Raw genomic sequence first — 24,920 nt, 5'->3', positions numbered from 1 at the left:
AATCAGAGGGGAACTAACTCATGAGGAAATGGAAGGTTTCCAATCCCATGTTGCTCTTAAAATGCTGATAGAGACAGGAGACAGTGCCAGGAGTTGATTTCAGACATGCCACTAATTCTTTTTCTCCCTGGCAATTCTCTCAAGGAAATGGCAAAACATTTTGTACCCATTCTGTGCTTCAACACCTGGAGGAAGATGGCTTGTAAAAGATTTACATGTAAAGGAGACGACTTGTAGGTCAGTCATACATTCTGTATTTTTTTTTTTTAGAAAAAAGAAAAATGGAAGGAGACACACAAGCCTAACTTCTCCATGTCATTTAATACCAGAAAGCATATATAAGCCCTGACCCTCATGCTTTGGGGCTCAAAGATTTAATTGACATTTGGACTTTTTCCACCTTCATCAAGAAAAACAAGGACTTTCGAAAACAGATGTACAGAGATAAGGCTTTATTTGACACAATATGTATTTATTTAACACAAATAAAGAGTTGAAAGAAAAACCTAAAGTATAGAATCATGCTACAGAAACATTATTTAAGAAATTCTTTTTAAGTAAAAAACAAAGAAGCTGCAAGTCAGCCAAAGACTATATAAAAGTTTTTTTTTAAAAAGAGAAGGTAAGTGAATTAAGTGACCAAGCTTTTTCAGATTAGTAATCTATGTACAATGGTGACATGCATCAGAAAGTGAGTAATGGGTTCTAGTAATAAAATGGTATGTTGATGCTGTAGAATTGCTTCTTAATCCCTAATCTTCCAACAAGTAGTTAGGGTTAACTACAAGAAAGGGATCCTCGTCAAAGCTCTGTCCTTCTTCTGAATCTTTCAGTCCTGTCTGAGTGAGCTCAATTAAAATGTGGTCCTGAAACAAGAGAATTCTCAGTCAGTTCAAGCTGTGAGAATCTTATTATGTACACTGTAGAAATCACAATAGTAAGCATGTAAAGTTGAAAGCTTTCATGGCCGGCATCCATAGTTTTTTGTGGGTTTTTCGGGCTATGAGGCCATGTTCTAGCAGAGTTTCTTTCTGATGTTTCGCCAGCATCTGTGGCTGGCATCTTCAGAGAATAGTAAACATATTTACTTCAAGTAAAACACTAGTTTTAAAAATAGATTTTATAGAATCATAGCGTTGGAAGAGATCACAAGGGCCACCTAGCCCAACCCCTCTGCCATGCAGGAACTCACAATCAAAGCACCCCCAACAGATGGCCACAGAGCCTCTGTTTTAAGACCTCCAAAGGAGACTCCACTACTCTTCAAGGGAGTGTGTTCCATTGTCAAATAGCTCTTAATGTCAGGGTGTTCCTCCTAATGTTGAGGTGGAATCTCTTTTGCTGTAGCTTGCATCCATTGTTCTGTTTCCTATTCTCTGGAGCAGCAGAAAACAAGCTTGCTCCCTCCTAAATATGACATCTCTTCAAATATTAAACAAGACTATTTACTGTCTTAATTATTCTTATTTTTAATAAGAATGAGTAGATCAAGATTTAATTACAATACTTAAGACTCCTTAGCCCACAGTGCTATGCATATTGATGGCTCTATGTGAATGCAACAATTCCACTCCCAACCAGTATAGATGACTATAACTAACAGTACATACAGTGAAATCCTATACATGCCTACCCAGTATGAAGCCTCTCTGAATTCACTGACACAAGCTAAGTGTGTACAGAACTGCAGCCTTGGACTACCATCTTATGTGCACCTAGCCAGGAGCATGTTATACAGCTTACCTAGGATGTAAGATCCAATCTTATGCACACTTACTGAGGAATAAGACTCATTCAATAGTGTAATTTGCTTCAGGGTAAATGTGCATAAGAACAGGTGGTTAAATGCATAAAAAACCCACATCAGTAATCCTGTCTTATAGTACTTAGCACATATCAGTACTTCCTTCCTTCTGTCACAAATTTCATCCAAAGAACTCAATGAGTAGCATTCTAACTTCAAAAAAGAATGCCATAATTTTTGTCTGATGTGTACGTACGTAGTGTGTAAGACGATGGATAACTTTTTCTATTATCTTCTTTTTATTGATGAGCTCTTCTTCAGAATCTATTTCTGACTCAATTTCCTTTAAGTACCAGTTGATAAGCTCACTCTTTTTTAAGGAGGCTTCATCATCTTCTGCAAGCAGGAGGGAGAAAGCAATTTTACTGTTACATACTAATAATCAAGTTAATATTTAGCATTTATATAACTCAAATGGCCTTTGTACGCTTTATCTCAATGATCCATAAGATATTGCAAGCAATGAGGGGAAAAAAAATCTGTACCAGGATAATTGTAAACTCTTGAGTCCCTTCTTCACAGATTGTTCTTTCTAATGAGAAGTCATTCTGTACAAGGATTTTTAGGAAAGGGAATGGAAAGCTCTCTCTTCATCCTCATCCCGAGAGATGCTTAAACAGACCATCTTTTCTTCACTGAAGAGGGGGTGAAACAAAGCTCCCCTCTCCTGCCCAGCAAAGAGAGAATCACTAGTATGTCTGTTTGCGTATGTGTATTTGTGAACATGCGTCCTCCTCCTGATCTGCATCGTGCAAGGCCTTTAGGGGCAAAATGGTTGTGCATCTCTGGACTGGAGGAAGGTAGTCATGTTCAGACATTCTTATGTGCTCACTCAGCTTCTCAAATTCTGGAAGAGCTTCTAGAAGTAAGCCCTCTCTTCTTACCTTCTTCTGATTTTCTTAGATGCATCACAATGAGATTAGAGATTCTGCGATATTCAGGGAAACTTAGCCTTAAAGATGCCTTGGATGTTGACTCTTTGTTCAAATCATCTGCATGGCCATTTGTGCCATTTACCAAACCATTAACAGCAACAGGTTCTCCACTTCCTAAAAAACATGAAAAATATGTTCTTTGCAAGTTCATCAGTTTAGGTCAGGGAACAAAAGACTACAAAGAAAGCACATTATGAAGCGGGCCATTCCAATTTCATATGGCCTGGAATGAATATACAACTTAACTTTTACACACACAGTCATTGGATTGTGCACAGGGTTAAAATTGGGAGGGCAGATTTTTTTTTTTTTTAAAAATATGTAATTGAATTTTTTTTAAAGAAAGCAAATACGACCTAAAAACCTAATTCAATTTTTAAAATTGGGAAAGGACCACTTATTGCTTAAAGGCCAGCTAGAAGGATGCCAATCATCCTCATTATCTCAAGAAACATATATAAAATGTTCTTACAGAAAGTCAGGACAAGATTAAAATGATAAAAACCAGCACTTGAACTAATCCTAAGAGGTTTTCGTTATTGATTTAAGAGATTTATATCCAGCCTTTAAGCACAAAAGTTTCCAAGGTGGCTATCAAGTTGGATCATATGGTTACCCACCAGTGTCTCCATCCTGGGCCTCAGACTCTTCCATGGGCTGCTCTTCCTCATCTTGGTCTAAGTTGATATCTGGAGTTTCAACTCGGATGATAGACTTATTTAATAACCTGAAGGCTTCCTTCACATGTTTTGGATGAACCTAGTCAGAATGTTTAAGAAAAGCCAGATGAGTAATGTTTCTCCTGAAAATGTATTAACATCACTTCTCACAGGAAAAACACAGAAAAACAAGCAAGCTGTAGAGGTCTTGTTCCCCTTTCCTTGCCAAGGAGATGTAGAAACTAAGCACATTGGTTTCACTAACAAAGGCAAGAACTTATTTGAAGTTATATAAAACTTACAAAAATGGTGTCAAAACTCATCAACTTGGCTGAATTACTAAGAAGTCCTCAATTCTGGAAGATTAAAGACTTGCATGTGAAACAAAACCTTGTAGAAGCTGGTCTAAAATTTCATCTTTGTTTCTTGTTTCATGATAGATAAAGATCTCTACCACAAACAGAAACTGATAAATTTAAAATTTCATAGCCTTTCTATTGCAAGTGTCTGCAATCCCACAAGATTCTGGAATGATTAACTGTTAAATATTAACCATGAACATAAACCACACCAGTGGACATTTTCATGGATATGTCTGACATATTTTAACACCAGAAAACAGCTAGGAATGACAACATAGCTGAAAACCAGTCAAGATCACCACTCCACTTGTTACCCCATCAGGTGCAGCTACCTCATCACAGCAGTGCATCCGTGCCATGCCTTCTGACAGCCGGATCATGCTTTCCAGCTGGCGCACTGTGATCCTCCAAGATGATTTTGTAATGCCAGAGCCATCTCGCTGGCGTAAGCGCTTATACTGCTCAACTATAAAATCTTCTGATTCTTTGGAAATCTATTGAAGAAGGAAAAATTTATGTCAACTGCAGTGGAGTTGGTCAAAACTCACTTTATAATATTGTGCAATATAACCAACTTATATTTATTTGAAATTAATTGTACACTGATAAATTCACCATCTATTGTCCTGGAGCAGTTCCCCAAATAGGTCTCTCTTTCTGCACATATGTGAGCTATTTAGCACTGGTGGCACAGAAATTAGTACCACAGAAAACAAAACAAAACTATCTTTATATGTGAATCTATTTTCAGCTATGCAGTTTGAAAGAGACTAACAGCCTGATTTCATGCATTTTTATTCAAACAACACACAAAATACTGATAATGAAGGAAACACACTGGAAGCCTTAGGAAGTGAATGGGAAAGAAGGGAGAGCTTTTTACCTTTTGCATTGGTCCCTAGCCAGTGGGAACTCTGGAAAAGCTGCAGCAACTGAATAATCCATCCCTGAATGCTGTACTGTGCAACATTACATAAAGCACTCAAATTATGGGAAGTATGAATATCCTCGTTACCTTTGGTTTAAACTGCCTGGCAAACAGAAGGTATCTTCGGATATCATCTAATGTATAAATACGATCAATTGATTCTTCAATCCTAGAATGAAGATCCACAATGCGCCTAGCAATGGCGTAGTCTGTAACCTATAACAGAGCAAGTTTGGGTTAGAGAATATAATTACCGAAATTCCATTTAATAACTGACAAAACAGATTAACAAGGATACATACAACAATGCAGAGAAATGCCTATGGAGCCAACACTGTTGGTTAACTACTGTTTGGGTCAGAACTGGGTTATGTAATAAACAATTGGATACCATATTTGTTTAAAGAACTGAGTTCATGTTGGTCTTGTGATGTTTTCTTTTCACAACCATAACTTCTGTAGAAGCAACCATTTGTGGCATTTTATGAGTTTTGAGGAGTATCACATAGTGCTCTTTCCAAATAATTCTGTAAGCTTAAATGCTAAGATATGAACTTAAATTTCCTATGCATTCTTCTGCCTTGTTGTTGTTGCCTTCAGAGTCAGAGAGACCAGGTATTCCTGTGCCCGATCAGTGTCTTCACCTCTACAGATTTTTCACATGAGGCACTGGTGGGTATAAGAGGAGGGGAATAACTTTCCATAAATTCCCTTCAATTTAAGATACAAGCCATTCCAGGGGCCAGACTCTTGACTAGAGAGCCAGTGTGGAGCAGTGCTTTAAGCATTGGTCTAAGATTCTAGAGACCAGGGTTCAGTTCTCAGCTTGATCATGACACACATTGAGTGACCATGGTGGGCAAGTCACATGCTCTCAACCTGAGGAGAAAGCAATGATAAATGTCCTCTCAACAAATATTGCCAAGAAAACCCCATGACAGGTTTACCTTAAGGGCACCATAAGTCAGAAACACTTGAAGGCTCACAACAACAAAAATTATCTCTCACCCATACAAACAGCTATGTAAGCAGTGGATAGCACACAATGGAAAGATATTTTAATAGTAGGAAACACATAAAAATAGCAAACAACTAACAGAGCAAAGAAGTCTCTATATCTACAGGTAAAAGTCAAGGCACACACACACACCAGTCAGATCCCACATATCTACAGTATTTTACCTTCCCTTATGGACAGCATTAGTATGGAATTTATGGCACACTACAAACAATTGTAGACTACACTTTACCTCATTGCATTCATCGACAAGAATGAAGAAGAGATCAAATCTAGACATGATGGGGGCTGACAGGTTTATGTTTTGTTTCAAAGACTTTGCTCTGTCATAGCGTCCACCGACCGGATTTGCTGCTGCCAAAATGGAGGTTCTGGCATTTAAAGTAGCCTAACAACAAGAAAGAAGAACTAGTTATATGAAACTTGGAAAAAAGACAACATTTAGTGGTGTCTGGACATTTCTCTCAAACATATAAAAAGCTCTACAAAAATCAAAAAATAAACAATGGCAAGCTAGTAATGGAATTATACTCCTTTCCTTTGACATGCACTAGAGTAAGAAGCAATATATTTCATGACTTTTGTTGTTTATAAAGATGAGTTTCTCTGACAAGTATGTGCTTTCATTGTTTGATCCAATAATCATATTCTTATTTAACAGCTTAAATCACAGACTTCATTGAGGTTATCCATACTTAACTGGATGTACAACGGCAGCTTAATTGCAATGCTTGCTATCAAGTATACTTGCACTAATATGTTTGTAATGAGTTCAAAAAAGCTTTTTCCTAAGTAAGGCACATACCATTACAACCTATATTCAATACTGAGTACCTCACAGAGTAGACTCTAATGAATAAATGGGAACTTGGTTAGCCAACATTTATGTAAATCCACTTTAGTTGGTACTAACAATTTTATATAAGCCTAAACATTTAAGGAATTTAATTTCAAAAATAAATATCTTTATTGCAAAAATGTCTATCTGTATCATAAATTATTAGTGCTTCATTTTGACAGAGTTGCAGAAGAGCAAAGATTCTGGTCTAGAGAAGGCTACCAGAGTGAATCTCTTCTAAGTGTATTCAGTCAAAAGAAAAGTTATGTAGTTTTATGGATGGAATAAATGTGGTTGAGAGAGTGGTAGATGCAGATACAGTACAAGGGTATGCTGGAGAAACATAGGAACCTCTCCAATATATGCACATTAATATATGTATTAATATATAACAACTTATTATAAAATATATAAATTCAACATAATGTAAAACAACATATTCAAGCAGACCAGCCATTTACCTTGACTCCTGCTTTAGTAATGGATATGGTCTGCTGTTCCATTGCTTCATGAATGGCAACTTGATCTCTCATCTCCATTTTGTCAAATTCATCAATGCAGCACACTCCCTACAGAAGAAGAGGGGATGCAAGATAAATCAATCCCTACTTCCAAACAATAATAATAATAATAATAATAAACATTTTATTTGTATACCGCCCTTCCATAAGATCAGGGCGGTTTACAGCAGTTAAAAATACACATGTTCAAGTTAAAACCATATCAAAATTATATAAATCACACTACGGACAAAACAAAACAAAACAAAAAGCAAAGCAAAAATAAAAACAAAACAAAAACAAAAACAAAGCCCCCGGGTTAGCCAAACCATTGCCTGTGCGGTCTGTGCGGCGGGGGGGGCCTATAGGGACTTAGTCGGGGAATGCTATTTGAAACAGGTAGGTCTTCAAATCCCGTTTGAATTGGGCCAGGGAGGTAACTGAGCGGAGCTCTATGGGCAGCGTATTCCAAAGGGCCGGGGCGGCGATGGAAAAGGACCTCCTAGAGGTGGAGGATAGCCCAAACCAGGACAGCCTTGTGTCTTTGGGGTAACATACATTGTCTGCCAACATCAGAGCTCCAGCTTCAATGACAAATTCATGGGACTCTTCGTCTTTCACGACAGCAGCTGTTAAGCCAGCAGCACTGGAGGCCTTTCCACTGGTGTAGACAGCTCGGGAACTGAATTCCTCCACGTGCCTGTGGGGTCAGGTAAAAGGCTACTTAACAATTTACAACAGAATGTTTAAGGAACAACAGATGCAGCAGTAGCAACACTGTGATGGCTCAAAACTTCTGGAAGGTATTCACTGCAGCACTGATCACTTACTTATCTAGTTGCCAAAAGAAACAAAGATGAGTCTCTTGGGGACCAAGGAGGGCATTTGTAAATAGCACTAACTCTTCCTGATCCATTCCAAATCAGGAACTGATCAGGAAATGCTGTTCTTCCTTCTGTCTGCTGATCAATCTACTCATATTCACTGGAATTCTACATCAGTTATTTGGTAAAGCATATTTAACTAATAGATACAGCAGCAGCACCACCATGGTGACTCAAGTATACTTATTTAAGTAACATCTCCTTGCCCGACCCTCCCAAATCAGGAGCTGCTTTAAGCAAAAGTGATCTGTCCTGCTGGCAATTGAGGTGCAGGTGGAGATTTCCAAACACCTCTGCTGCCAGTAAGTGAGGTGATGAGGATTTGTGACACAGGTCCTGATTCTGGTTGTTGCAGCCTCAGCCACTTGTGAAAGCAGGTGGAAATGTCATCCACCCACTTCTTGATTGCAAGCAGGACACACCTCCTCTAAAGGAGGTTTGAGGGACAGATGCAATCATGGCTGTAGTGCCACAACTGTGACTATGTACAGATTGTGCATTCATAACATCCCTGCCACCTTCAGGTAAGGAATGGAAAGAATCTTGTCTGAAACTCTGGAAAGTTAATGCAAGTGCATGTGGATGATACAAGGGTAAGATATTCAGTGGTTTGACTCAAAATAGGAAGATTCCAAAACTTACTTAAGAAACTGACTCTTGGCAGTACTTGGGTCACCAACAATACAGACATTGATGTCACCACGCAAGGAGGTTCCTTCCGCTGTTGTTTTAGGAACTCCACCGAACAGCATAAGAAGGATCCCTCGCTTCACTTCATCATTACCTGTATCACCAATAATAAATAGTAGGCAGGTAAGAGATTTTAGGAAGGCTCAAATTCAGTCAATGATAGTAGCCGAATTAAAAGGAATAACATGTATTGTATCCCAGGGGGACTGGGGCATGTGGCCTTCTGGCTAGTGAACTTCACCACTGTCATGACTGGGATAGGACAGAAGGGAGACACGACCTAACAACATTTGTAGGGCTATAGGAGTCCCTTTTAAACAATGTTTCAGAATGCAATAAGGCTTTTTCAAGACTAAATCTTTGACATCCCAGTTTTATGACTGAACAGTAGCAACCTGGTGTATTCCCAGAGAGGTCTTCAGAATGACTTCTCCCCTACGTCTCTCAACTATGGCAGTAAAATTGGCCGGGGGGCATTGTAAGGATCTAGACTGTCTCTTCCACAATTAGAAGGGCTTCTTCCTTTCACAGAGGAGACTGCAATGCATCAAATAAAAAGCTATGTTCACCAATATCCCCTTCCAACTACAGAACCACATATTGCTTTCACACTGTTCTGTAGGGTCCCTCAGCCCTCTGGAGCAGGGTACAGCAGGAGGAAAGGATAAATGGCAAGGATTATCCCTTTTCTCCAGTGGAACATGGTACACAGAGTTGTTTTCACAGGGACTCTGGATCTAACCTATGATCACAAAAACATGCTTCAGTCCAAAGATAACTAGAGTTCAAAATAATTCATTTTGGAATGCTGATACGGAAGGGGATTAATTCTGTAGTCAATATCATTAAATCATATTATCATTCAGGTTTATCACCTGCCATTACGGTGCAGAGGTTACTGGATAAGAAAGGGATAGAAACATAATCTATACAGATATGTACAGGACATTTGTTGTTCTTGTGTGCCTTCAAGCCATTTCTGACTTATGGTGATTATACGGCTATAGGGTTTTCTTGGCAAGTTGGTTCTGAGGGGGTTTGCCATTGCCATCCTGAGGCTGAGAGAGTGTGGCTTGCTCAAGGTCACTCAGTGGGTTTACATGATGAAATAACATTCTACAGCTCTGATGAAAAGTGAATCTTCCCTTGAGAGAATCAGGCACATAAAATGATACAGAATGCATAAACATAAAGAAGAAAAAGGGGTGAGACTCATAAGTGGTAGACATATAGCTTTCAACTATTCTCTAAGACTGATACCACCACAGTCTTTCTTTCTCACATTCACATTCAATCTCACACACATACAATGCCAGAAATTTAAATTAATTATATTGCTCCTAAAACCTTTACTAAGATGAATGCATATCAGGAAATTCAGTTCATTTGAAAGTACCGTGTATGGTAGGAAAGAGGCTGGTGCAAAGGTTGTGATAAAGATTTTTATCCTGGCTCATTTCAAACACTTTTTCCCACTCCTTTACTGACATCTGGTTTTTAATGCTTTCTGCAGTCTGCTCCTCATCCCGCAGCTCTTTGCCACCAAACTAAAACCAAAGAAGGTTATGGGAAAGTTATAAATATGCAAATATATTGCAGACTAGAAAAGAATTTCAGCACTTGAAGCAAAGGTAAAGAATGTGTCACAGGGAGACTATAACTTAATCGGAGCTGTCGACAAGATAAATATCTCAGAAAATGAGAACATCTGAGACGAGTTCTATACAGTTGGTTGCAGAATGGAATGTAGTACTTCAGACTGTGGGCAGGAAAATGTTCTTCCAGATTAAAACAAACAAACAAGCTCTGGAAGCAGAAAGCTAGTTTAGGGGGGGAAAGGTTTAATCCAGAATTATTCTTGTTGTATCAATTTTTAGTGGGGAACATCCACAAAAGGCAGCTCTGCTATAAGCAGTTTGAAGTAGTAGTACAGACTGTTCTACCAGTTTATTTTCTTGCTTAGAAAAATGAAAAATTGTAAAGAGTGTTTTACAAACACTCAGCTTTGCTTTGAATTCAATCAGTGAATTACTTTAGAAAGTCAATTTTGGAGTGAAAAAGCAAAGCACAAAGTGTTAGGAAGACAGGATTTTTTTTTTTTTTTTTTTTTTGCTAATTGAAAGGACATAAAACGAGCTCTTAGTTCCAGATTGTATTCACTGGTTTGAAAGGTGCTTTCCCAATCAGTTGGGAGGAATTCGTGGACAATTACACCAACATGGTAAGTTCAGTGAAAATACAGGAAAACATTATAAGCATGAGTGTCAGTGAAAAGACAGGAAAACATTATAAGCAAGAGTGTCAATATTCAGAAAGTGGATACAAATAACTTAAATTGCATTATAAATTTCTTCCAAAAGTATTTTTAAAACTATTTTCCTAAGTAAGTCTTACCCGTGGGTTTGTTGGTGCAACATAACATGCTAGAAAGACCAATTTATAGGATAACTCTCTGACTCCCAGGGCACGAAGTCCTCTGATGCCTTCAGTTTCATAACCTTCCTTCCCGCTCACACGAGAACTAGTTTCTGCTCGCACACCTACGAAAGCAAGACCAATTTAAGCTCTTCACAATATATACTTGGAAATGTTCATTTTACATTTCAAAAAGGAAGAGATACAGCTATCCCATGAATGTACCACTTCAGAATGTAGGTGGGAATGGCATATGTGAATCTCAAATATATCTGCACTGGAGAAACTGCTATCACAGAGAGTATACCTTATGTATTAGCCTGTTCGTTCATTCCACAAATGCACAGAATTTTTTTATATAATTCTCATCTTGCAGACTAAAGAAGGAGAATTTTAAACATATAAATGCAATTTCAGGAGACACATTCCAGCAGCAAAAAATAGCAGTGGGATCAAAAACATCAGCATATTTTAGCTTAAAGTTCTACTGAGAGGCATTTCAAGGATTTATAATTTGGGGGGGGGGGGAAGCATGGAGACAGTTGGATCTGTTAAAGGGTTGCCTCTTAACACTGCACTGCAGTGAAATGACTCCACTGACCTGGGGTGGAAAGCTGAGCCACATCAGGCACAACAATGAGGGAACCTGTGAAGTCACATTTGTCACCAGCCTGAGCTGATTCTACAGCTTCAGCACGTAGGATCACTTCAACACTACGAGGAATGCTCCCCCGAGGGAGTTCAGCCTGAGTTTCCTGAATACGAACCTGTTAGAGGAAAAAAAAAATAGCAAACCTGAATATTGAACTGAACCACTCTGAAAATGAAAAACATTGCTTTTCTAAGTGCAGGTTGAGTCTCTCTTATCTGAAATGCTTGGGATCAGAAGTGTTTGGGTTTTTTGGGGGGGGATTTCAGAATACTTGTATTTGTATATATATATACATACATACATACATAATTATGTATTTTGGAGATGGGACCCAAGTCTAAATACAATCATCATTTATGTTTCATATACACCTTATACACATAACCTGAAGGTAATTTTATAATTTTTAAAAAATAATTTTGTGCATGAATTATCAGAAAACAAAGATATCACTATCTCAGCAAACCATGGAAAAAGTTTTAGTTTTTGGAATATTTTGGATTTCAGAATTCTGGATGAGGGAGACTCAACCTGACTCAGCTTTATATATATACTTTTAAAAGACCATATTGTATTTTAACACTTCTAATCCAGGTAACCACTCCATGTATCAGGAGAATTTTCAAGCCTTGTCTGACATCAGTCAGAAACAAATAGCAAAACAAGGCAAATAAAAGCGCAGTTATGTTGACTCCTGTAAGAATTTCAGCCGCCCCCTAAGGAAAGGGCAAGTCTCATGTGGAACACTGTCAAAAAGAAGCATGTTTCTGTTGTATTAGTGGTGGCCCTGTGGAAAAAAACAGGAGATTTAGGCAACAGTAGGAAAAATCAAAAAGTACACCAAAGGGGGATCACAGTGACAAGGGGCTAGGGAGTGTAATATAACCGTTTCATCTACAGTGCTCTATTATCTCCATTAAAAGGATCAGCTCTTTGTTGACAGCTTTTTCCCTTGTAAGTGAGGAAATGTATGTTTTATATGTGACCTCATATACTGTGTGCATAAATCAGAGAATTTATGCTTTGAAGAATGTAGCGTGTTTTAAAATTATGATTAATTCCTACAGTTTAAAGGTAGTCTCAAAAGGCTTTGCGACATAATATAAGGAAAGCAAGATCTCAGTCTAACTGGTGATCCCACTTGTCAGGCAAGACAAACTGTCTGCATTTACATGATACACCGTGCCATGTACACAGTCCTTCACATGGACCTCTAAAAAAACACCACATGAACAAAACTGTTTTCACCACAGAAAATTGCTCCCAATAGTTGAAATACACTCACTAGTCTTAATCCGTTTTACTTGATTTAAGAGACCTAAAGTATACTATTATGATGGCAGTACTTTTCTGTAGTTATCAATATATTTTATTTCAAGGAACATGCTAATTTATTGCAGCAAAATAAAAACCATTTTATAGATTAACAGATTTAGCACAAGCAACTCATTTTATAAGAGGTATGCCTGCTGCCATATTTTTGTTTCACACATATAAGGACTGGGGCATTGCTACATTTTATGTTTATTTTGCACAGTGAAATACAAGAAATAAAGAGCTAGTTTTATTTCTTTATTACACTTATATCTTATTTCCTTCAAGGAACTCAAGGCGGTGTACATGATGTTCTCCAAATTTTTAACTTCACATCAAAAAATAGGTCAAGATGAGAGGCAGCAGCCCAAAGTGACCCAGGGAATTTCATAGCTGAGTGGGGATTTGAATCTGGGTTTCCCCACACCTAGTTCAACACTCAACAGCGCTACTTGGTACTAAATCAGGATGCTTCTACAGGATAGGCTTCAAAGCCTTCTCCAATTTAACATGATCCTGATTGTTCCTGTTTTATCGGAATGTGTTAACTATGATTGGTATTTGCATTGAAGACCAGAATTGAAAACTATGTTTTGATCCTGAATTCCAATCCTGGTCTGCATGGCAAGCATAGACCATTATAAGGTCAGACAAAATAGCAAACAATGGTTTGCTGCACACAAAGATGGAATGGAAGCAGACAAATAGGAAGATGTATCCAAGTTTTGGCATCCTTAAAATCTGCTTAATGTCATCCCAAACATTTGTCCCTTGACATTTGCGACTTTGACACTTGTGGTTTGATTATTCATGAGGTCAAGGCTGCTGTCAATGCATTCCTCCTCCCTCCTGGGCTTTTCCCCTGGCTAGAGAAAAAGCCCAGGAGGGAGAAGCTGAGAAGGGTGCACGCATCAATCCCACCCCTTTCCAGGACAGAGAGCTGCCTCATTGCCCAAGCAGCTCTCTGCCTTGGGGGGGGGGGGGGTTTGGGGAAAATAATCTCTCACCCTTTTCCAGACAGGGAGCTGCCTGGGGAAAAACAGCTCTCTTGCCTTGGGAAGGGGGTTGGGGAAAGTGAATGTGCCCTCCTTCCTGCCATTCCAAGGCTTCAGAGAGCTCCCTGGAGCTTCCTGAAGCCTTGGAAGGGAAGGAGGGAGCTGCAAATGCACAACCCCCTGTCCTTCCAGTGCCTCAGAGAGCATCTTAGAGCTGTTTCAGGCTTTGGAAGGGAGATGGGGGCTTTTGAAAGTTATGTGTAATCCTGCTTTTGTTTCCCCCTGCTTTATTCACTAATTTTTACTTTCACGGTGGGTTTTGTGCCACTAACCCCCGTGTATGTCAAGGGTTGACTGTATATCTAATCCAGCCTTTCCTGAAAGGCCAACCCAGAAGCCACATCACACTTTCACACTAATAAGTTACCCTCAGGAAAACCAAGTGAAAATTCTAACCGTTATTGAATTACCTTTTGAAAGTCAACAAATCGTGATTTGTTGGTGTCTAGAAGGAACCGTTTCCTATTGGCACACACAGGGTTTCTGCAGATGTTGGGTTGTGTGTACTTGAATTGTTGCTCCACATCTTTTATCACTGTTTGGCAATCCAGACACAGGAAAGTTCCACTTACAAGCTCCGGGTGAACAGGATGGGTGCGAACCACCTGTCCACTAATACGCATAAGTGATCCAATTCGAGCTGATGTCATTTCTCGAATTCTGTTTAGAGAAAAAAAGCTCTTCAGTTTTACACCAGAATCCAGATATATCAGATAGTGATTACATGGGCCAATAGGGCCTACTGTTGTCTATGGAAAGTGAGGATTGGTAAGTACTAGCTGTTCTGTACCTAAGAACAAGAAAGTATCTTCTGTGCTCATAATATTTAGTTAGAAGCCAATCCCTTTAAGTGTGGTGATGTCTGTGACATTTAAGTAGAGGATGTAATCAAGACGCTTAGCTCTGTGATGAGCTAAATTCTAAAAAATATGAGCTACTGACTTTCATTTATATTCCCACTAGTATTTACAGTAATGAGAAAATTTTTGAACCCCTTAAAATTATCATGTATTTCCAGTTAAAAATATTCTATGATCTTAATCTAATCCCATAATCCCTAGATAAATAACAGCTACCCCAATCAAATAATAGGAGGGGAGGAGGTGAAAAGAAAGGTGACAGCACTTTTAATATTAACTGATTTTTATTTTAGCATTAGCTTTCATTTTAGCATGACCTTTTGTGGATATAAAGAGAAATGGGCCAAAGTTCATTAAAACCAATGTAAGAGAGTGACTAGTGGTTACAGAAAATTTGTCATTTTTGCTCAAGGGAATGCCAGTAGGTACTGAATGTAAAAGTTCACATACGTTTTCCCATATAGATTTTGACTTGAATCAATTGTGGATAAATAAATGTTTGTGTCATTTATTTATTTTTAAAAAGTACCCATGTTAGCCTCTTGCAGCATAACAAGGAGGAAGCCTGAATAGACCCATTGAACCATCTCCAAAGGTTTTGGGGTGGAATTTATCATTTGGGGGGGCTTTCAGTGTCCATGGGAAGTTTGTAGTGGCCCAGAGGCTATACCAGGGCCCCCAGTGGACCACAATCTCCCTGCCGGTCCTTTAGAGTAACACCAAAAGTGGCAACCATACAAGCAAAAGTGACTGTGTTGGCCAACTGAAAAAAAAAAGCTAAAATATATATTACATTAAAACCTTTATCCACAACATGTTCACATGGGAAGTGGAAGGAAAAACTGTCTGATGTTCAAGGCACAGATTCTGCATCTGATTACTGAAATGGTATCAATCCTCCCAGGATTTCTGAGGGGAGGGGGAAAAGGGAAATACTATGATGCCAACAAGGTTTTGTGCATCAGCATCACTCCTTTTGATGAACTATCCCACCAGTACATAAAAGCTAATACATAAGTAAATAGATGGGATATAAAACAAAACAAAACAAAAAACAAATAGGTGAAATAACAGGATAATCTGCTCTCGTACCCTATTTTTAGAGATGCTGGCTGAATGTTCTTGAACTGTAAACCAACGCTCACGCATAAGTACCCTCTGTAGCAATCTGGGATTTTCTTGTCTAGCTGAATATGTACACCTTCCCAATATCAACCTCAGCCTATGATCACAATTGGCAAAGACGCTTACTTGTGTCGAGTAGGTAGGTCTTGGAAAGCCACATAGAAGTCCTTGTTGAGGGGAACATTTCCATGGTCTCTGGCAAAGGTTTTCACAGCTCGGCACAAAAAAGGATAGACTCTAAAATACGAGAGAGATTTTAGTGATACAAACCTTTCTATCTTTAGACTGAAGTTAGAGATACAGTCAGACCTCAACATTTGCTAGTTTCCCTTTCGCAGATTTGATGTTTCATGGATTTGATCTATCTGGGTCCTCCAGGGTAATTCTATGGGCAACATCTGGAGGAAATTGACAAGTCCTCCAGTACAATTCTATGGTTGACCTCCAACAAAACTTGACCACAGAGTCATGCTGGAGGATCTAGAGATTCCTAGTGTTCTCTCTGGTTAAAAAATAGCATTCACTATTCTTATTTATATTGATTTTTAAAAAAAATTTGCAGGTACTTTTACCCTTAACTGCCGCAAATGTGGGGGGCAGACTGTATATGTATCATGAATATCCTCAAAAGGGATTGAAGAATATTGTCACATGCCATTACAGTAAAATTAAATAAGCAAGCACAGGTGTAAAACTGCTTTCTGACAAATTTATTTGTCTCCAAAAGACTTGGCAAACGTTATTTTTTCCATACTGCATTTTTGGAAGCAATTGGGCTGAAATTAAGAAACCCTGACATTCATTACAGTCATTTGACATTTCACTCACCAGAATACTAATTCCCATAAAGGTGCTTTGAGGAAGCAGAAAAAACATACCTTACAAAAACCATAAATATTTTAAATACTGTTGCTTATTACTTGTGAGAATCAGGAGCTCTAGCTTCCACGCCAGTTCCTCTGGGCTGCTGATGAACAGCACTAGATAGGGACTGGCCAACCCCTCCTCCAACAAGTCTACTCATAATTCACAAGTTTTGATTGACATGAATTTCACTTTAAGTTCCTTTGTACTACTGTACTACTATTCTGACAAATCCCAGGATGGGTAATGCTTGTGATAATGCAAGAGGCAGCTCAGTAAAGCATGCATACTGATCATATGTTGGAATTGTCTTACCTATAGAACTCTTCCTGGATTGTGGTAGCAAGCTGTTGATTGAACTGTTCCAGATCCTCAAAGCTTACAATTAAGGTGTTTCTCTCTGGACGGATCAACTCCTCTGCATCTCTCAAGTATTTAACTTCGCCATCACTGTTTTGAAACCTGAAAATGGCAAAATTTTAGAGATGAGTTTTTCAGAACCATTTGCCAAATGCAATACAAATATAGTACAGTACATAGCAAAACTGCCAAGGATTAAAGGACAAGTCAGACACTTTTGTATTGCAGCCCTTTTAAAAATGCTTAATGATAGACTGACAGCAATCTCTAAATAAAACTGTATTGTACACAGTTGTGCCACATGAAAAGAAAGGATGTGTCTGATTAGGCTCTCCTATCACCTAATCTTGGAGCTTCACTTTTAATACAATCCTGAAAAACTTTGGAAGAAGCAGTCGAATGCTATAGCCCTATAGCAGGATAATGACACACATCTTTACTCAGATACAGGTGTTGATAATTCAATTAGAATTTTACTCCATGTATAGGATTGCAGCCATATGGTCCAATCTTTATGCATGTTTATTCACACGTAAACCTCAGAAAACTTAAAACTGCAACTGTGGACTTATGTCAGCAAGGACTGGATTCTGAAAAGCTGTTTCATAATAATACTGATACATTAAGTCTTCCAAGAAGTAGAGAATAGCTAACACTTATTTCTAACATTGTTGTGAATTTTCTTAAACTGATCTTATCCTTTCTTGCTGGTCTTATATGGTCTTGGTTTTTATTGTCTTCTTGTATTATGTTAGCTCTGTTCAAAATTTGTTTTTTCTTCTTCAAATAATCAACCCAGAATTGTTTCATTACTGATCAGCATATAAATATCCTTAACGAAGATCTGAGCGCAACTCCATCACTGTCTAACCATGATTTCAGAAGCAGGCCCAAGTCTAGTCACAGATCATCTGCAACCATAAGGCACCAATTCTGCTTCAAGGCAGAGAAGAGAGTTAACTGTGCCAGAAATACAATGTCAGGCAATATTATAGGCACATATATATAAAAAAGGAGAAAGGCAAATGAACCCATTTTTGTTGCCTTGTTTTCAAAACACCAAAAAGGGACACTTGAACTTTATGGTGCTTGGGGTTTACAGTCAGGAAGTGGTTACTAACAAGACTGTGTTCTGCCTAAATACTAAATGAAAGTATTGATTTCAGTTAAATTTGTCATGTATTTCTCTATAAAGTTAACATGTTGTCCACATTCACAAATCACACGTGGTGTACATAGGTCTATCTTTATGATGGGCTCACCCTCCAAAACGGTATGAGATTTTTGGCATCCTGTTCAGTCTATATAAAAGACAAAAACCTTTCCAGTCCTCAAATAGGGGACGCTCCTTCAAATAAGGGATGTCTGCTACCAGCCCTATAAGGCCCAAGCTTTGGAGTCTTCAAATAAGAGGCACCCATAAATAAAGGGACACCTGGCAAGATCTCTGCTCAGAAGTAGGAAACATCTTCCTAGTCAGTGGGGCTCATTCCAAGTGCCTGAACTGCCGCTTTCAGTATCCCTGCTCAGAGGGAAGACCAAGGCATTGTAAGGAGGGAGCACAATATATCTGAGGAAGATGATGAACCCAACGCCCAAAACCCCACATTATTTGGGAGAGTGGGACTTTTATAAAGACGGAAAAATGTACATAATAAATTTTATGAATGTGGCGAATGAATATGTTGATTGTAGAGAAATGCATGACAAAATTAACTGGCATCAATGCTTTCATTTGGATTTTAGGCAGAAGGCGATTGTCTTAATAGCCACTTCCTGGCTATAAACACTGCTCACTCCTTGCATCTGAGGAAGTAGACCAGGGCTGCATCTACACTCCAGTTAACCCAGGCTGGCACCACTTCAGCTGCCATGGCTCAAGGCTATGGGGTTCTGGGGTTTGTAGTTTTGCAAGACGCTTAGCCTTCTCCAGGGTGGCCAGGGATAAGGCACTGAAAATGCAGGCCATTCGAGGGAAATGTAGGGCATTGCAAGATAAAGGCTTGATGCCATTTTAACTGCCCTGGCTCAGTGCCAGGGAATGCTGGGAATTGTAGTTTGTTGTGGCACCAGAGCGTCACACAAAACTACAGTTCCCATAATCCCATAGCACTGAGCCAGGGCAGTTCAGAAGTGGCACCAGACTGGATTATTTCGCTGCTCAGAAACGGAGCCTTGGGGAGGTCACACTCTCTCGGCCTCAGAGGAGACAATGCTTCATAATGACAGTAATAAGGAGCAGCTTGGTTCAGTGGCCTGAGAGTTAAGACTATGCCTCTGGAGACCAGGGTCGGGTTCCCTGTTCAGCCACGAGGGAACCCCAGGGTCACAGTCACACTCTCTCAGCCTCCTTTCAACAAGGAAAGCCCCACGAGAGGCTCATAGCCTTAGAGAAGTAGGCCCCATCATCCCCCTGAGAGCAGCCCCGGCTCCTCCACTCACTCCTCGAGGAAGTCCTGGAAGAGCTTCTGGCACTTCTCGGCCACTTCATCCCGGATCTGCTTCAGGGCCGCCGCCGCAGCCGCCGCAGCCAAGCCAGCCTCCACTCCCAGGTCCATGGCTATGCGCTCCGGACAATGGCCAGCAGGATTCGCGCCACCAGCCCAGCCCAGCCCAGCCCAGCCCAGCCCGCGTGGCGCGCCGCGTCCAATCAGAGGCCTCCCCCGCACAGGCCACGCCCCTTTCGAAGGTTACGCGGACCACTTTTTCGCGCCAAAGGATAAAGGAAAGAGGAAGAGGAGGAGGAGGAGGAGGAAGGGCGGGGCGTTGTTGCTGTTATTAAAAGGGAGTAAGGGACGTCCCTTAAAGGGGAAGGGATTGGGAAGCAGGGCAGGAAGTGGGGCTGGAGGGGGAGGAGGAGGGAAGCATGGCACAATGTAACAGTAACAATAATGATACAAAAATAAAAATAATTTATTAAAATATTATTAATATTATAATAAATTATATATATATATATATTATAATAATGACATAATATAATTAAACAAAAATAAAAATATAATAATAAATAAATGCTATATATATATATATATATAAAATCTCATAAATATATAATAATATAAATAATAATATAATAATATAATTAAACAAAAACAAAAATATCATAAATAATATAATACATATTATAATATAATAAATATTGTGTGTGTATATATAATAAATATAATAAATAATAATGACATAATAATACAAAATAATATAATAATAATATTAAAATAACTGTTATATATATATTATAAATATATAATAATATAATAAATAATGATGACATAATATAATAATATAATTAAACAAAAGTAAAATATAAATATAATTATAAAATAGATAATATGTTTTATAAATATATAATAGTGTAATAAATGCAATAATAATAATAATTTCTTCGAACCTTGGTCTCCTGAGTCATTGTCTAATGCTCAAAGCACTACACCAGGCTTCTCCTTAATACTGTTATTGTTATTAAGTATTGTCTTCTCTGAGGCTGAGAGAGTGTGACTTGCCCAAGGCTGTCACCCAGTGGGTTCCCATGGCTGGTCTCCAGATTCATAATCCAATGCTGAAACCACTACATAACACTGACTCTTATAAGTTGCTTTTCTTTTTAAAACAAAACACAACAGAATTTTACATTTGTAAATGGGGGAGGGAGGCAGGGAATACAATTCACAATGCAAGCCACAGCATTTCCACCCATGAGCAAACCATGAGTAAACCGGCACGGTTTGAGTTTTGGACTACTAGTACTCTGGAGACCAGGGTTTGAATCCTTCCTCAGCCAAGGAATGCCTATGGAATCCTGGAGTGTGTCCTTAGCCTTCATGGTGGCTTGTTGTTGCTGCTGTTAATTGCCTTTGAGTTAATCTCCACCTATGGAGACCCTGAGGATGAGGCATCTCCAAGACTCCATGTTCTCCACTGCTCTGCCCAGGTCCTGCAAATTCATACCCATGGCCTCCTTAATAGAGTCCTTCCATCTGGCATGCAGCCTTCCTCTCTTTCTGCTTCCCTCCACCTTTCCCAGCATTATTGTTTGTTCAAGTGAGTCGTGCCTTCTCATGACGTGGCCAAAGTACGACAGCCTCAGTCTCGTACTTTGTCATCTTAGCTTCCAGAGAGATTTCTAATTTGTTTTGTTTTGCAAAGATATCATTTTGATCATCTTGGCTTCCAGGGAGACTCCCGCCTTGATCTGTTCAAGGACCCATTTGTTTTGTCTTTTTTGACTGCCCACGGTGTTCTCAGAACTCTTCTCCAGCATCAGATCTCAAATGAGTTGAACTACAGAGCCTGGGGTTCTGGAGGATGGCACCATGGCAGTGAAAGTGGTGTCAAACTGCCTTACTTCTACAGTGTAGACGCACCCTTGGCCTGCTGGCAAAAGGAAAGGAGTGAGGAAATTCCACTGTCTGGGATCCACATTGAGGAGGTTCTCTTCCAGGTCTTGTGATGGTGGTGGGACCAAGAGAAAGCCTTCCCAGAAAGATTTTATATTTTATTTTTATACAGAGAGGTGCAGTCTTTCATACAGATTCCATACTGGGAAAGCAATTCCCTCCCAGTACAGTAACATCTCATTCCATGTGATTTGGGAGGCAAGAAGGTATTTGCATACTGATTAATTTGATCAATGAATAGAAACTAAAATTGCATCCACACTACAAATATTCCCATTTAACACCACTTTTTACTGCTGTGGCTCAATGCTATGGAATTCTGGGAATTGTAGTTTATTGTCGCGACAGAGCTCTCTGACAGAGAAGGCTAAACGTCTCACAAAACTAACCGTTCCCAGTATTCCTTAGCCTTGAACCCTGGCACTTAAAGTGGTGTTAACCTGGATTATTTCTGCAGTGGGGATACATCCTAAGAGCTATAAAATTTGCCGCTCAAGCCTAAAAACCCACTGGGTGGCCTTGGGCAAGTCACACTCAGTCTCAGAAGATAGCAATGGCAAACCCCTTCTGAAGAAACTTGCCAAGAAAACCCTGTGATAGGTTTGCCTTAGGTTCACTGTAAGAAATGACTTGGAGGCACACAACAACAACAACAACAACATTATATACATATCTCCTCAGAAGTCACAGTCCAGCTGGCCTTATGTGCAAGTGAGCAGGGATAGGACATCAGACTTAAATTTCAGAAGAATAAGGCTATCAGTGGCCCTGATGACGATGTTGTTGACAATGACTATCAGTGGTAGTAGCTGCTACCAATTATATTAAAGGATGTTATTGCATTTCAGTAGCAGTTGGTGGAGAAAAGAAGCAGAAGAGGGGTGTCACACTTAGCTCTTGTTTGTGAGTTTCCCATTGACTGACCTGATTGGCCAAGATAGGAAGTAAATAGATAGGCTTTTGGTTTAATCCAGCGGGGCTCGTTTTATGTTTTGAATGTGTAAGAGAGTCCTTTGCTATGCTAAAGAGGATTGTGCGCATTACATAGTGGTTTCATTCCACTTATGTGTGAGCCTCTGCATATTTTAAAGCCATATAAAAATGTCTCCAGTCAATAGAATACAGTAGTTCTTATTCAGGCTAGCTCACAAGTTCTAGACGATAGTAGGTTAAGTTCCCTCTCCTCCCCTGTGCTTAACTCGATGAAAAACAGGAATTTGCAGGAAAGGCTTTTTCCAAAAAGTAGATCCACTGATGTCAAAAAAGCTTCACCTGCTGAGTTTGCTGTAGCCAAATTGCTGTTAAAAGAGCTGGCATCTTTATGTTGGTTATAAAAGGAGATAACACTTGCAGAGATAAAATGTACCTATTATCAAGAATGGGACTGAATGTAATCTGAACTTTGGGCCTGCAGAAAAGCTTGCAATTTTTATCTACAATTTCTGACTGACTTCCTTAAAACTCGGTCACATTTAAAGTCCTTCGCCATGATATTACATCTGAACAGTTTGCTTTCTCATTAGATTTTGGATAGGGTGAGAACAGAAAGAGAAAAGCGTAGAAGGACTGGTTCTCAGTATTTCTTTGCTATGGCTAGATAAAAATTTTAGCTATTCAACAATAGTGCTAATAAAGTTATATTTGAGATCTGCAATGGTAATGCAATGAGAGACACATTGTCAGATGGTTACTATGCTGACACTGCAGAGGAAGCAGTATATAATAGAAGAAGAAAGCATGTCCAGGGGTAGCCGTGCTGGCCATATAGCAAAGTACAGCATCATCCAAAATCCACAAAACAATGATAACCTTTATTGGGCCAATCAAAATGCAGATTATACATGTTGCAAGCTTTTGAAGGTCCGCTGGCTTCTTCATCAGAAGAAATCAGTGGAGCTTTGAAAGCTTGCAACATGTATAATCTGCATTTTGGTTTGCCCAGTAAAGGCATCCCTGTTTTGTGGACAATAGAACAAGGTGTGATATTGGAAAGGAACAGACAGCTGATATAAAAACTAATATTTTGAAATGGGTATACTGAGTTGTAATTTAATGAAACACTAATGTATTCTGGATAAGGGGGAGGGCAGTATTCTTGCTGTGAAACTGATTTTAAGTCGGTTGAGCATGTGCACAAGAGAATTTATTTTCCACCATGAGAAAAGCATTTTTGACACCATTTCGGCTTAACTAAGCTCACATCCTTACTGTTACAAGGCGTTGTTAACACTGCAGAATGGATGTTTGCTTGCAATGATAATAATAATAATAATAATAATAATAATAATAATTTTTATTTATATGTCCTGCCTCTTCCAAGGATCGAAGTGGGATTACATCATTAAAATAATACATTTGAACAGTCAATAAAATACTAATACTGAATAATACATCCCTATTAGTAAGATACCCCCCTCCCCCAAAGTATACAAGATCCACAGGTACCTCCTATTTATAACATGTATATGTAAGAAACATCAGCTTCCTCAGTATTCCTGTACATGTATTCCTCAGTTAACAAAGCCTCTGATGAAGAAACTCCTTTTTATAAGGTTTTTATGGGAGCCCAGCCTGTCTCTCTCTTTTCTGACTATCTGGAAGGTTTTGTTTTGCAACATTGTCATTGTCATTGGAGGGATGGTGTAGGAGGGCTGGAGAAAGTATAGATCTGTAAGTTTCGCCACCAAAATGAAAATCATAAGTGGAAGAGGCTGTTGGGAAAAAAAACCATCCTAGGATGCATTTTAGAAAAAAGCTTTCAAGTGGTCTCTGTAAGGTTCAAAATGTTTTTGTTTACTTATGCAAGGCTTACGTGACCTGGTTGGTTCATTTCACATGTGCATAATGTTAAGATTGCTGAAACATGTTGAACTGCTCTTCTTTTTTTGTGGTGTAGAAACTGATTCCTATTATATGTCTGCCTCTGCCACCAGAGTTTCTGTTAAAGTAGTAAAACTCAGGAACACATCTACTTCATTAACTGAATCTGTATTTTTGTTATCAGAATGGCACTGGAAGTAGAAACAGCTAATCCATGCAGACTTATAATATGGCAAGTCTTCATATACTTCCTCAGATCTAAGAATACGGGTTAGGATGGTGGTGGCACGAATACACATAGCCATCATATTTAGGGTATGCTATTCCATAAAAGAGGAGCAAAATTTACTACACATTTGGTTTTTTAGGATACTAGAACCTTCTCTTGGTAGTCTTTAGCTGGCATCCCATTAGGGACATATGCATGCATATATCAGTTT

General features: G+C 39.1%; 1 protein-coding gene across 1 annotated transcript; it reads right to left on the bottom strand.

The window, feature by feature from the left end:
* Positions 1 to 455: 455 nt before the first annotated feature.
* Positions 456 to 19,859, bottom strand: MCM6 (minichromosome maintenance complex component 6). The gene is made up of 17 exons (XM_089523323.1): positions 19,706 to 19,859; positions 17,219 to 17,365; positions 16,166 to 16,276; positions 14,465 to 14,714; positions 11,635 to 11,800; positions 11,013 to 11,158; positions 10,015 to 10,165; positions 8,571 to 8,712; positions 7,603 to 7,744; positions 7,006 to 7,113; positions 5,939 to 6,094; positions 4,776 to 4,904; positions 4,093 to 4,254; positions 3,360 to 3,498; positions 2,689 to 2,853; positions 2,001 to 2,140; positions 456 to 866 (listed from the first exon to the last, which is right to left on the bottom strand). The coding sequence occupies exons 1-17, from the start codon at positions 19,819 to 19,821 to the stop codon at positions 753 to 755; spliced, it is 2,484 nt and encodes an 827-aa protein (XP_089379449.1). The 5' UTR covers positions 19,822 to 19,859; the 3' UTR covers positions 456 to 752.
* Between the last annotated feature and the right edge of the window lie 5,061 nt (positions 19,860 to 24,920).

This window comes from Sceloporus occidentalis, unplaced genomic scaffold (assembly GCF_023333645.1).
Source record: "Sceloporus occidentalis isolate IW3139 unplaced genomic scaffold, rSceOcc1.0.p SCAF_4, whole genome shotgun sequence".
NCBI lineage: Eukaryota > Metazoa > Chordata > Lepidosauria > Squamata > Phrynosomatidae > Sceloporus > Sceloporus occidentalis.
The sequence above is the reverse complement of the archived record's forward strand: the minus strand, read 5'-3'. Positions and strand labels throughout refer to the sequence as shown.

What these genes read in the sequence shown, in the direction of transcription:
- MCM6 (XM_089523323.1), bottom strand. Translation starts at nt 19,821, where the DNA reads ATGGACCTGGGAGTGGAGGCTGGCTTGGCTGCGGCGGCTGCGGCGGCG. An exon ending in GACCTACCTACTCGACACAA is followed by an intron (nt 14,715 to 16,165) that starts GTAAGCGTCTTT and finishes TTCTCTAAACAG; the next exon opens with AATTCGAGAAATGACATCAG. An exon ending in TCTAAGAAAATCAGAAGAAG is followed by an intron (nt 2,141 to 2,688) that starts GTAAGAAGAGAG and finishes TCCTGCTTGCAG; the next exon opens with AAGATGATGAAGCCTCCTTA.